This window comes from Oncorhynchus clarkii, chromosome 24, assembly GCF_045791955.1.
Source record: "Oncorhynchus clarkii lewisi isolate Uvic-CL-2024 chromosome 24, UVic_Ocla_1.0, whole genome shotgun sequence".
Taxonomy (NCBI): Eukaryota; Metazoa; Chordata; class Actinopteri; order Salmoniformes; family Salmonidae; genus Oncorhynchus; species Oncorhynchus clarkii.
In genome coordinates, this window is record NC_092170.1 from 39,380,971 (window position 1) to 39,395,291 (window position 14,321).

Consider the following 14,321-nt stretch of genomic DNA (forward strand, 5'->3'; position numbering starts at 1 on the left):
TCCCAGTGTTAATGACGACAGCTTACCCAAAAGCATCGCATGGTCTACAGTGTCAAAAGCTTTAGATAAATCTGTGAACAAGGCAGCACAGTACTGTCTATTATCGAGGGCATTAGAAATATCATTTTAACAATCTAGATTTTAACAATCTCTCATAACATTGGTATATCTAAAGTGAACCTGTGTCATGTTACTAGTTACAATGTTACTAATGATTAGCTGCTAAATTGTTGGTCATCTCTGTCAAAGTAGTCCAACCTAACTGTATGATAAACCATATAACTGATCGTTACAATGTGTTTTCCACTGAATCATTTCTTAATAACGCTTATCATTGGATGTCTTCTCCAAAAGGTGTTTCTTGGTGTTCTTCTCCGGCCTGAACAGAATAATAAAGCATTTAGGAACAAATAATAGAAAGAACAACCCAAAGCTAGAGGTGATGATGGCAAATATCTCCACAGCTACAGTGAACTTCCCAGGAGAGCTGACATAAGCTGGGATAAAGGTGATCCAGACTGCACAGAATATGAGCATGCTGAAGGTGATGAATTTGGCCTCGTTGAAGTTATCCGGCAGCTTCCGAGCCAGAAAAGCCAGCACAAAGCACAAGAGAGACAGGAGTCCTATATAGCCCAACACAGCCCAGAAACCAATAGCTGAACCCACATCACACTCTAGAATGATCTTTTCCTTGTAGGTAGTGAGGTTTTTAATGGGGAAGGGAGGGGACAGGACCAACCACAGAGTGCATATCATAGCCTGGACAAACGTGAAGGACACCACTGTCAATCTCTGCTGTGGAGGACCAAACCATTTCATGACATTACTGGCTGGAAGCGTAGCCCTGAAGGCCATCAACACCACTATTGTTTTCCCCAGAACACAAGAGATGCAGAGGACGAAGGTGATCCCAAATGCTGTGTGACGCAGCATACAGGACCACTCAGAGGGCCGGCCAATGAAAGTAAGAGAACACAGAAAACACAGAGCCAAGGAGAAGAGCAGCAGGAAGCTCAGCTCAGAGTTGTTGGCCCTGACGATGGCCGAAGTTCGGTGGCGGTAGAAGACAGTTGCCGTGGCGATGGCCAGACAAACCCCGCCCATAGAGCAGGCAGTCAGAATGATTCCGAGGACCTCGCGGAAGGACAGGAACTCCACAGGCTTAAGGATACAGCGGTCTCTCTCAGCGTTGGGCCAGTACTCTTCTGGACAGATCAGACAGTCTGAAGAATCTGACCAAGACAAAACAACAGACATCAAATAATAATAATAATAGATTTAGGTTTTATATTTTTACAAATACATGTCCCACAATGCTGCACTTTGTCAGTTTACAATAAAGAATGTTTAATTAATGTGCTGCTTACATGAGATAATAAGAACAGGAACATGATTTACAGACACTACCTTTGTAGTGCTGGTAATATGAATAAACCACTATTCCTATCGTCCTACCTGTGTTATTGCTGATCTCTCCCTCTGCACATAGGATACAGTCATAACAGCATACAGGCTTTCCTTTCTGTACAGCCTTACGAGTGCCTGGGGGACAGCTCTCACTGCAAACTGACACAGGTACTTGCGTACTGTTCTTTACCCAGGTGATTTCCATCTCCATGTCAAGCCTCTGGTCAGGAGGCAGGGACGCATCATAGCGCCCCACTGTCACAAACTCCATCTTCCCACTCTCCTGTATCTGCCAGTTGACCAGCTCATAGGTGGCCACTGGGTCCCCGTTGGCATCGAAAGACACCTGGTACCCGTTACGAGAGAAGTTCACCCTCCTCAATCTCTCCAGGACCTCGGGGTTGGAAGTGCAAGTGAGAGAGTGAGAGGGGAAAAGAGAGAAGGAGAGAGGTGTAGAGAGATGGAGATAAGGGAAGAGAGAGGTTAGTGAGGGGATGAGAGTAGGAGAGATAGATGGAGAGAGGGGAATAGAGAGATGAGAGAAGGAGCAAGAAGAAGAAAGATGGAAAGAGAGAAATGGAGAGAAGAAATATGCAGAGAGGGAGTTAGAGAAACAGAACATTAATTCAACTCAAATTTATCAGATGTGTTACTTCAGAAGAAGTTGTGAAGTATAATGAGAACTCCACGGCCTTCATACATATAGTATAAACAAACATATTCACCAGGAAATTAGACTATAGACTTGTCATTCACCTGTGTTGGCTTCACATTAAGGTTTTTGTCACAGTTCACAGTGGAGTTTTCTCTCTCTTCACAAACGATGCTGTGGATGGCGTGTGCTATGGCATAAACAGCTTTATAGACCATGTTAGTGACACGCAACTGGGATGTATCTGTATAGGGGGCCTGTAGCTGCTGTATATCCTCACTGCCATCACACACCTTCTCTTCAACCCCAACACCTGTAGATGAGGTCCCTACAGACAGACAGACCGATAGACAGACAGACAGACAGACAGACAGACAGACAGACAGACAGACAGAAATGTAAATAAAATGTTCAATAGACAGATGGATGGATGGATGGATGGGTGGGTGGATGGATAGATAGATACCTATCCTCAGCCTACAGCCAAAGGCTCCCTCCCAGAACTCAGTGAGCAGAGGAGAGTTGGACACCTTCTTTGGGGAGAGGTCCAGGAGGAAGTCCCTGAGGCCGGGGATGACAGAGCGTTGGATGCCAAATCCGATGGCCCCGGCACACAGGCCGAAGCGCAACATATCTGGGTCAGTGACCCAGGACTCGCTCCCGATCCACTGGCGGGGCGGAGAGGGCAGGCGTTCCATCTCCCTCAGCAGGATTCTCATGTCTCCAGAGGCTACGAATGCAACCACCACCCGGGCTGTGGAGCTGGGGAACATGATTATATCATATGCTTAATATGCTGGTCATGTTTGTCATTCATTGGAATGTCTCAGTGAAGTGAACATGAACATTAGTATTAATCAACACTTTTGACATTCTTAAGATATGCAAATCATGTTGGTCTTACAGATCAGCTTTGGGAGAAGAGGTAAGTTAATAACAATAGAATTTTATACAAATTCGGTCTTGCATTTGTGTGAATGAAAAGTTCACCAGTAATCACGGATCACCTGCGGATCACGTCAGCCACCCGTTGCACTCTGCTGAGTGGGTTGGTACGGTAGAAGGCTTCAGAATACTCCACACAGATGCCCTCCTCTTGTGCTGCCTTTAGGAAAGCAGCCATCCCGTTATTACCGTAGTCAGAGTCAGAACGGACCGCCCCAATCCAGGTCCAGCCGAAATGCCTGATGAGGTTTGCCAGAGCCGCAGCCTGGAACTGATCACTGGGGATGGTTCTGAAGAAGGTTGGATACTGTTTCTTATCACTCAGACACGCACAGGTGGAAGAGTGGCTCACCTAGGTAAAAACAGACAGTCAAAAACATGAGAAAGAACATCATGTTGGCCAAACAACTCTAATGTATTAGCTACTTCCTGCTATTTTCTTTAGCTGTGTAGTTTGATGTTAGGGAGACATTAATAATAATAAGCCAACTAATTTTCTTTCATAAGGCCAGAATGAAAACGGATACACAAAAGTGTGACACCAATCCCTGGTCTCCTTTAACAACCTAGCCTATGAAAGATAGTTCTCAGATCATGTTTAAAATCCTACAGAAGTTCTCCACACTAAAAGTTCTCAGTCTATGTTCAACTGCCTATAGATGTTCTCCAGACTCATTGTCCTCAGTCTATGTTCAAATGCCTTTCTCCACATAACTTCTCATAGAAGTGTATATTCTTGAAAGAGAGTATAATATAGTAGGAATACAGTGAATTAAAAGATGAAATCATTCCTGAAAGAGAGGAGGACATACACTAGGAATTCAGTAAATTAAAAGAAGCTGAATGATTTATTTCCACAAGAGTTTACCTGAGGAATGCCGAAAGGGCCGGTGATGCGCAACATGCTGATGGTTGGCGTGGAGCCAGACTCGCCCACGATAGCTGTCACTGTAGCCGACCCCGAGCACTGTTCTCCGGTATCAAACATGGGGTCCAGGCCGTTAGCCAGCTGGAAGGCCACTTTCACGGCCATGGGGACCGAGGAGCAGGAGTCGTGCACTTGATAACCAAGGGTGACACCCGGTAGCAGGTGTGAACTGTTGTTTATCTCCTCAACTGCGAAGACCATGGTGCGCGAGAAGCGCAACTCACGGGAATCCATACTGTAAATAGAAGATAGGTGAGTGAGCACCTCCTGACGAATCACAAACTAGCCTATATAATGTTACCATGGCAAACAGCCTAATGTCTAGTATTATTTGCCACACCGTCTATATGCCTACACTTTTGTTGTCTGTAATTGAGTACATTGTAGTCAAGCCTGCATTTGAAAATGTGATCCTTTGTAACAGTAGTCTTTAACTACACTCTCAGATACAAACACACTTGTAATCTGTTTTCACACCACTGTTTACCTGTCTTTAAAAAGCTGTTTATCTGTCTTTAAACACATTGTTTCTCGGCCTTTAATCACACTGTTCCTCTGTATTTAAAATACAATTCATCTGTCTACCCACACAGCCACAGTCCTGTCCCCTGTTCCCTCTTGCGCTCACTGACCTCCCTGTGCACTGCAGGGGCTCAGGCATGCTGGTGTAGCTGTGATCCACAGTGTGCATATAGTAATGGATGGAGAAAACACCCCCGATGACAAAGTCCCCGCCCTGGGAGAACGCCGGAGGACGAGGGGTGCCTTGGAGCCTGCATCTGACAGACTCCAGCCCAGAGGCAGAGACAGAGGCAGACGAGAGCAAGGCGAGCCCACCAGCCACCACAGCTAGATGTAGTAGAACCAGACTATCAGACAGACTTGGATCCAGAGCAGGAGCCGGAGAGAGCCTCATTCCCCTGATGTGTAGAAGGTATAGAGTAATACAGCGCCACACAGAACCACATAGGTCAGGTTACCTCTCTACTCTGGGTTAAATACCCACCGTACCTGTGTGGGGATTCCTCTGGGGGCCACACTGTGGGTATGGCCATGCAAAGGAGGGAGGGGTTTAGAAGGTGCTCTGCTCACCCATCCTGCTTCTTTCCACTATAGAGAGTGTACGCACCAATATCAGAACTACGTTGACTGTAATGGTTTAGATAGCCATAAACATACATTAGATACACAATATCCATGAGCCTCTCTTATATTTCCCTTAGTGTCTAGTCTTCTTGGTACGCTGGCTCTCTTATATTTCCTCTACAGTCGAGTCCTCTTCGCACGTTGCCTCACTTACAGTTGAAGTCGGAAGTTTACATTCACCTTAGCCAAACAAACTCAGTTTTTCAAAATTCCTGACATTTAATCCAAGTAAAAATTCACTTTTAGGTCAGTAAGTTTTAGGTCAGTAAGGATCACCACTTTATTTTACGAATGTGAAATGTCAGAATGATAGTAGAGAAAATTAATTATTTCAGCTTTTATTTCTTTCATCACAATCTGAGTGGGTCAGAACTTTACATACACTCAATTGGTATTTGGTAGCATTGCCTTTACATTGTTTAACTTGGGTCCAACGTTTTGGGTAGCCTTCCACAAGCTTCCCACAATAAGTTGGGTGAATTGTGGCCCATTCGTCTTGACAGAGCTGGTGTAACTGAGTCAGGTTTGTCGGGATCCTAGCACGCACATGCTTTTCAGTTCTGCCCTCAAATGTTCTATTGCATTGAGGTCAGGGCTTTGTGAAGGCCACTCCAATATCAGGACTTGTTGTCCTTAGGCCATTTTGCTACAACTTTGGAAGTATGCTTGGAGTCACAGTCCATTTGGAAGACCCACTTGCGACCAAGCTTTAACTTCCTGACTGATGTCTTGAGATGTTGCTTCAATATATCCACATATTTTTCTCTCCTCATGATGCCATCTATTTTGTGAAGTGCACCAGCCCCTCCTGCAGCAAAAAAACCCACAACATGATGCTGCCACCAACGTGCTTCACGGTTGGGATGGTGTTCTTCTTTTTCCTCCAAACATAACGATGGTTTCGTTCTATGTCCCCATGTGCAGTTGCAAACCATAGTCTGGCATTGTTATGGCGGTTTTGGAGCAGTGGCTTCTTCCTTGCTGAGCGGCCATTCAGGTTATAACGATATAGGACTCGTTTTAGTGTGGATATAGATACTTTCGTACCTGTTTCCTCCAGCATCTTCACAAGGTCCTTTGCTGTTGTTCTGTGATTGATTTGCACTTTTCGCACCAAAGTACGTTAATCTCTAGGAGAACGAAGCGTCTTCTTCCCGAGCGGTATGACGCCTGCGTGGTCCCATGGTGTTTATATCAAATCAAATCAAATCAAATCAAATTTATTTATATAGCCCTTCGTACATCAGCTGATATCTCAAAGTGCTGTACAGAAACCCAGCCTAAAACCCCAAACAGCAAGCAATGCAGGTGTAGAAGCACGGTGGCTAGGAAAAACTCCCTAGAAAGGCCAAAACCTAGGAAGAAACCTAGAGAGGAACCAGGCTATGTGGGGTGGCAAGTCCTCTTCTGGCTGTGCCGGGTGGAGATTATAACAGAACATGGCCAAGATGTTCAAATGTTCATAAATGACCAGCATGGTCGAATAATAATAAGGCAGAACAGTTGAAACTGGAGCAGCAGCACGGCCAGGTGGACTGGGGACAGCAAGGAGTCATCATGTCAGGTAGTCCTGGGGCATGGTCCTAGGGCTCAGGTCCTCCGATAGAGAGAAAGAGAGAATGTGAGAATTAGAGAACGCACACTTAGATTCACACAGGACACTGAATAGGACAGGAGAAGTACTCAAGATTTAACAAACTGACCCTAGCCCCCCGACACATCAATTACTGCAGCATAAATTCTGGAGGCTGAGACAGGAGGGGTCAGGAGACACTGTGGCCCATCCGAGGACACCCCCGGACAGGGCCAAACAGGAAGGATATAACCCCACCCACTTTGCCAAAGCACAGCCCCCACACCACTAGAGGGATATCTTCAACCACCAGGGGGGGGGGGGGGGGGGGGGGCGCCAACCCAGACAGGATGACCACATCAGTGAATCAACCCACTCAGATGACGCACCCCCTCCAGGGACGGCATGAGAGAGCCCCAGTAAGCCAGTTACTCGGCCCCTGTAATAGGGTTAGAGGCAGAGAATCCCAGTGGAAAGAGGGGAACCGGCCAGGCAGAGACAGCAAGGGCGGTTCGTTGCTCCGAGCCTTTCCGTTCACCCTCCCACTCCTGGGCCAGACTACACTCAATCATATGACCCACTGAAGAGATGAGTCTTCAGTAGAGACTTAAAGGTTGAGACCGAGTTTGCGTCTCTGACATGGGTAGGCAGACCGTTCCATAAAAATGGAGCTCTATAGGAGAAAGCCCTGCCTCCAGCTGTTTGCTTAGAAATTCTAGGGACAATTAGGAGGCCTGCGTCTTGTGACCTTAGCGTACGTGTAGGTATGTACGGCAGGACCAAATCAGAGAGATAGGTAGGAGCAAGCCCATGTAATGCTTTGTAGGTTAGCAGTAAAACCTTGAAATCAGCCCTTGCTTTGACAGGAAGCCAGTGTAGAAAGGCTAGCACTGGAGTAATATGATCAACTTTTTTGGTTATAGTCAGGATTCTAGCAGCCGTATTTAGCACTAACTGAAGTTTATTTAGTGCTTTATGCGGGTAGCCGGAAAGTAGAGCATTGCAGAAGTCTAACCTAGTAGTGACAAAAGCATGGATTAATTTTTCTGCTTCATTTTTGGACAGAAAGTTTCTGATTTTTGCAATGTTACTTAGATGGAAAAAAGCTGTCCTTGAAATGGTCTTGATATGTTCTTCAAAAGAGAGATCAGGGTCCAGAGTAACGCCGAGGTCCTTCACAGTTTTATTTGAGACGACTGTACAACCATTAAGATTAATTGTCAGATTCAACAGAAGATCTCTTTGTTTCTTGGGACCTAGAACAAGCATCTCTGTTTTGTCCGAGTTTAAAAGTCGAAAGTTTGCAGCCATCCACTTCCTAATGTCTGAAACACATTCTTCTAGCAAGGGCAATTTTGGGGCTTCACCATGTTTCATTGAAATGTACAGCTGTGTGTCATCCGCATAGCAGTGAAAGTTAACATTATGTTTTCGAATAACATCCCCAAGAGGTAAAATATATAGTGAAAACAATAGTGGTCCTAAAACGGAACCTTGAGGAACACCGAAATTTACAGTTGATTTGTCAGAGGACAAACCATTCACAGAGACAAACTGATATCTTTCCGACAGATAAGATCTAAACCAGGCCAGAACTTGTCTGTGTAGACCAATTTGGGTTTCCAATCTCTCCAAAAGAATGTGGTGATCGATGGTATCAAAAGCAGCACTAAGGTCTAGAAGCACGAGGACAGATGCAGAGCCTCGGTCCGATGCCATTAAAATGTCATTTACCACCTTCACAAGTGCCGTCTCAGTGCTATGATGGGGTCTAAAACCAGACTGAAGCATTTCGTATACATTGTTTGTCTTCAGGAAGGCAGTGTGCTGTTGCGCAACAGCCTTTTCTAAATTTTTTGAGAGGAATGAAAGATTCGATATAGGCCGATAGTTTTTTATATTTTCTGGGTCAAGGTTTGGCTTTTTCAAGAGAGGCTTTATTACTGCCACTTTTAGTGAGTTTGGTACACATCCGGTGGATAGAGAGCCGTTTATTATGTTCAACATAGGAGGGCCAAGCACAGGAAGCAGCTCTTTCAGTAGTTTAGTTGGAATAGGGTCCAGTATGCAGCTTGAAGGTTTAGAGGCCATGATTATTTTCATCATTGTGTCAAGAGATATAGTACTAAAACACTTGAGCGTCTCTCTTGATCCTAGGTCCTGGCAGAGTTGTGCAGACTCAGGACAACTGAGCTTTGAAGGAATACGCAGATTTAAGGAGGAGTCCGTAATTTGCTTTCTAATAATCATAATCTTTTCCTCAAAGAAGTTCATGAATTTATAACTGCTAAAGTGAAAGTCATCCTCTCTTGGGGAATGCTACTTTTTAGTTAGCTTTGCGACAGTATCAAAAATAAATTTCGGATTGTTCTTATTTTCCTCAATTAAGTTAGAAAAATAGGATGATCGAGCAGCAGTAAGGGCTCTTCGGTACTGCACAGTACTGTCTTTCCAAGCTAGTCGGAAGACTTCCAGTTTGGTGTGGAGCCATTTCCGTTCCAATTTTCTGGAAGGTTGCTTCAGAGCTCGGGTATTTTCTGTGTACCAGGGAGCTAGTTTCTTATGAGAAATGTTTTTAGTTTTTAGGGGTGCAACTGCATCTAGGGTATTGCGCAAGGTTAAATTGAGTTCCTCAGTTAGGTGGTTAACTGATTTTTGTCCTCTGGCGTCCTTGGGTAGACAGAGGGAATCTGGAAGGACATCAAGGAATCTTTGTGTTGTCTGTGAATTTATAGCACGACTTTTGATGATCCTTGGTTGGGGTCTGAGCAGATTATTTGTTGCAATTGCAAACGTAATAAAATGGTGGTCCGATGGTCCAGGATAATGAGGAAAAACATTAAGATCCACAACATCTATTCCATGGGACAAAATTAGGTCCAGCGTATGACTGTGACAGTGAGTGGGTCCAGAGACATGTTGGACAAAACCCACTGAGTCGATGATGGCTCCGAAAGCCTTTTGGAGTGGGTCTGTGGACTTTTCCATGTGAATATTAAAGTCACCAAAGATTAGAATATTATCCGCTATGACTACAAGGTCCGATAGGAATTCAGGGAACTCAGTGAGGAACGCTGTGTATGGCCCAGGAGGCCTGTAAACAGTAGCTATAAAAAGTGATTGAGTAGGCTGCATATATTTCATGACTAGAAGCTCAAAAGACGAAAACGTCATTTTTTTTTTGGTAAATTGAAATTTGCTATCGTAAATGTTAGCAACACCTCCGCCTTTGCAGGATGCACGGGGGATATGGTCACTAGTGTAGCCAGGAGGTGAGGCCTCATTTAACACAGTAAATTCATCAGGCTTAAGCCATGTTTCAGTCAGGCCATTCACATCAAGATTATGATCAGTGATTAGTTCATTGACTATAATTGCCTTTGAAGTAAGGGATCTAACATTAAGTAGCCCTATTTTGAGATGTGAGGTATCATGATCTCTTTCAATAATGACAGAAATGGAGGTGGTATTTATCCTAGTGAGATTGCTAAGGCGAACACCGCCATGTTTAGTTTTGCCCAACCTAGGTCGAGGCACAGACACGGTCTCAATGGTGATAGCTGAGCTGACTACACTGACTGTGCTAGTGGCAGACTCCACTATACTGGCAGGCTGGCTAACAGCCTGCTGCCTGGCCTGCACCCTATTTCATTGTGGAGCTAGAGGAGTTAGAGCCCTGTCTATGTTGGTAGATACCCCTCCAGCTGGGATGTAGTCCGTCACTCCTCAGCAGGTCAGGCTTGGTCCTGTTTGTGGGTGAGTCCCAGAAAGAGGGCCATTGTACTACTACTATTGTACTATTGTTTGTACAGATGAACATGGTTACTTCAGGCATTTGGCTTTTGCTCCAAAGGATGAACAAGACTGTGGAGGTCTACAATACTTTTTCTGACGTCTTGTCTGATTTCATTAGATTTTACCATGATGTCAAGCAAAGAGTAACTGAGTTTGAAGCTAGGCCTTGAAATACATCCACAGGTACACCTCCAATTGACTGAAATGATCTCAATCAGCCTATCAGAAGCTTCTAAAGCCATGACATATTTTTCTGGAATTTTCCAAGCATTTAAAGGCACAGTCAACTTGGTGTATCTAAACTTCTCACCTACTGGAAGTGAGAAAGAGTAAATTATAAGTGAAACAACTGTAGACAATTGTTGGAGAAATTACTTGTGTCATAAACAAAGTACATGTCCTAACAGACTTGCCAAAACTATCATTTGTTAAACCTCCATCGCACTTCTGAAGACAATGTATTTCTCCGGTTGGAACATTATTGACGTTTTATGTTAAAAACATCCTAAAGATTGATTCCATACATCGTTTGACATGTTTCTATGGACAGGAACGGAACTTTTTGACATTTCGTCTGGAACGCGCTTCATGACTTTGGATTTGTTTTTCCAAACGTGCTAACAAAACTAGCTGTTTGGACATAAATGATGGAAGGTATATATATATATATTGTCAAACTAAATCTAACATTTAATGTGGAACTGGGATTACTGGGAGTGCATTCTGATGAAGATCATCAAAAGTAAGTGAATATTTATAATGCTATTTAAGACTTCTGTTGACTCCCACCCAATAAAGGTTTGCTTTTTAACAAACGTTTTTTTTTTTTTTTTATCTGACACAGTGGTTGCATTAAGGAGAAGTGTATCTATATTTCCATGTATTTTCATTGACATTGATAATGAGTATTTCTGTAAAATGTTGTGGCTCACTGCAATATCACCGGATGTTTTTGGAACTAGTGAACGTAACGCGCCAATGTATAGTGAGATTTCTGAATATAAATATGCACTTTATCGAACAAAACATTTATGTATTGTGTAACATGAAGTCCTATGAGTGTCATCTGATGAAAATCATCAAAGGTTAGTGATGAATTTGATCTCAATTTGTTCTTTTTGTGACTCCTCTCTTCGGCTGGAAAAATGTCAGAATTTTTCAGTGACAGGGTGGTGACCCAACATAATCGTTTGTGGTGCTTTCGCTGTAAAGCCTATTTGAAATTGGATACTTTAGTGGGATTAACAACAAGATCACCTTTAAAATGGTATAAGATACATGTGTGTTTGAGGAAGTATAATTATGAGATTTCTATTGTTTGAATTTGGTGCTCTGCACTTTCATCGGCCGTTGTCATATCAATCACGTTAACTGGGTTGCGGCCCTTTGAAGTTTAATGGGGAATTGAGGGAACAGGACCAACCACAGAGTGCATTTCAAGCCTGGACAAACGTGAAGGACACTACAGTCAATCTCTGCTGTGGAGGGCTAAACCATTTCATGGCATTACTCCCGGGAAGCATAGCCCTGAAGGCCATCAACACCACTATTGCTTTCGCCAGAACACAAAAGATGCAGAGGACGAAGGTCATCCCGAACATTGTGTGACACAGCATACAGGACCATTCAGAGGGCCGGCTAATGAAAGTAAGAGAACACAGAAAACACAGAGTCAAGGAAAAGAGAAGCAGGAAGCTCAGCCGGAGTTGTTTGCCCTGACGATGGTTCGATGATGGTAGAAAACTGTTGCCGTGGCGAACGTCAGACAAGCCCCGCCCACAGAGCAGACGGTCAGGATAATTCCGAGAACCCCGTGGAAGGACAGGAACTCCACAGGCTTAAGGATACCGCGGTCTCTCTCAGCGTTGGGCCAGTACTCCTCGGGACAGATCAGACAGTCTGAAGAATCAGGACAAAACAACAGACATCAAATGTTAATAATAATAGATTCAGGTTTAATTTATTTGCAAATACATGTCCCACAATGCTGCACTTCGTCAGTTTACAATAAAGAATGTTGAATTAATGTGCAGCCTACATGAGATAATAAGAATAGGAGCATGATTGACAATATGTTCCTGGTAATATGAATAAACCACTACTTAGTAAACCGGGATAGAAATTACTACACATTTTATGCCAACTCTTCCTATGGTCCTACCTGATTTACTACTGATCTCTCCCTCTGCACATCGGATAGTCATAACAGCATACAGGCTTTCCTTTCTGTACAGCCTTACGAGTGCCTAGTGGACAGCTCTCACTGCACACTGACACAGGTACTTGTGTACTGATCTTTACCCAGGTGATTTCCCTCTCCATGTCAAACCTCTGGTCAGGAGGCAGGGACGCATCATAGCGCCCTACTGTCACAAACTCCATATTCCCACTCTCCCGTATCTGCCAGCTGACCAGCTCATAGGTGGCCACTGGGTCCCCGTTGGCATCGAAAGACACCTGGTACCCGTTACGAGAGAAGTTCACCCTCCTCAATCTCTCCAGGACCTGGTGTTTGGAAAGACAAGGGAGAGAGTGGGGACGGGAGAGCTGGAGAGGTGGGAAGAGAGATGGTCAGAAGGGAAGAGAGAATTGGATTGAGGGGGAGAGAGAAAGAAACAGGACATTAATTCAACTCTTATATTTATCAGTAGCAGTACTTCAGAACAAGTTGTAAAGTAAAATGAGAACTCCTAGGCCTTCATACATGTTGTCTATATACACATATCAATCAGAACATTATACTATCGTCTTGTCATTCACCTGTGTTGGCTTCACATTGAGGTTTCTCATGGAGGTTATTGTCACAGTTCACAGTGGAGTTTTCTCTTTCTTCACAAACGATGCTGTGTGGATGGCGCGTGCTATGGCATAAACAGCTTTATACACCATGTTAGTGACACACAGCTGGGATGTTGTTACAGTAATTTAGTCATTCCAATATGTTTTCATTAATTGAATTCCCTTAATCTATTTTATGAGAATTTGTAAGATTCTTGTTTGCATAAAATAGACGGAGACCAGTCCTTTCAATAATAGGTAACACAATTTATTCTCGGAGCGCACTGCCACGTTATCACGAGCAACAGTTTATATACAATAACATGACGTAATTTCATTGCTTCTAAAATTAATCCCCTCCTCCCAACCGAGAATCAAGTGAGTTCCAAAGTTCATTCCAACTCACTAACACACTCACAGGTCACATAACCTAACTGAATTAACTTTAGACCCCTCACCATTATCAATCACCACTTAGCTGACAGTTCTATTAACAGAAAACCTAGGAATGCACTCACTGCCTTATCTAAAACACCCCAGAGCTCAGTTTCGTCGGTTCAACCATAGGGTAACTTCCTTTTCTGCTTACATAATCCACAAACCATTCCTTTCTCCCTAGTTGGAATGGTGTTCATTAACTTTAATTACTCCTTGTCCGTGTCACACAATCCCTTCTTATGAACTCATATTGTTAATCAGATATAATAAAACAGAGTATAAGTTTACTTAGTTACAGTTTCATTTAAAATAAGACTATTGTTCAGTTTCCTAACAATCCACCCTAAAAATGACTTTACAATTCATACCATCATTAAACACTACATGGAAATATCAATGATATACTAGAATAAGACAAACCAATATGTACACACAATGAACTTCAATGACTTCTAAACTACATCAGAAATCTTATCTCTACTTATAAGGATTTTCCGTCACAATCTTCATGAAAAAAACTGTCTATACATTGAAACAAGAAAACATCTAAATTACCTAAACATCAAATATGGTCTCCTCGCGAGTGAAAGGATCCGGATTCTTCTATTACGTCCGGAGCCATGTATTTTGTATTTCTCTGGTCAGAGCTTAGGATT

The 14,321-nt window shown here is 43.5% G+C and overlaps 1 protein-coding gene and 1 pseudogene across 1 annotated transcript; both read right to left on the reverse strand.

Annotated features, from left to right (window-relative positions):
- Positions 1-318: 318 nt before the first annotated feature.
- On the reverse strand, positions 319-9,690 carry LOC139382524 (extracellular calcium-sensing receptor-like). The gene is made up of 8 exons (XM_071126619.1): positions 9,589-9,690; positions 4,568-4,671; positions 3,876-4,170; positions 3,070-3,359; positions 2,529-2,824; positions 2,167-2,390; positions 1,459-1,804; positions 319-1,235 (listed from the first exon to the last, which is right to left on the reverse strand). The coding sequence occupies exons 1-8, from the start codon at positions 9,640-9,642 to the stop codon at positions 319-321; spliced, it is 2,526 nt and encodes an 841-aa protein (XP_070982720.1). The 5' UTR covers positions 9,643-9,690.
- Positions 9,691-11,811: 2,121 nt separating this feature from the next.
- Positions 11,812-13,239, reverse strand: LOC139382654 (extracellular calcium-sensing receptor-like; annotated as a pseudogene).
- Positions 13,240-14,321: the final 1,082 nt, after the last annotated feature.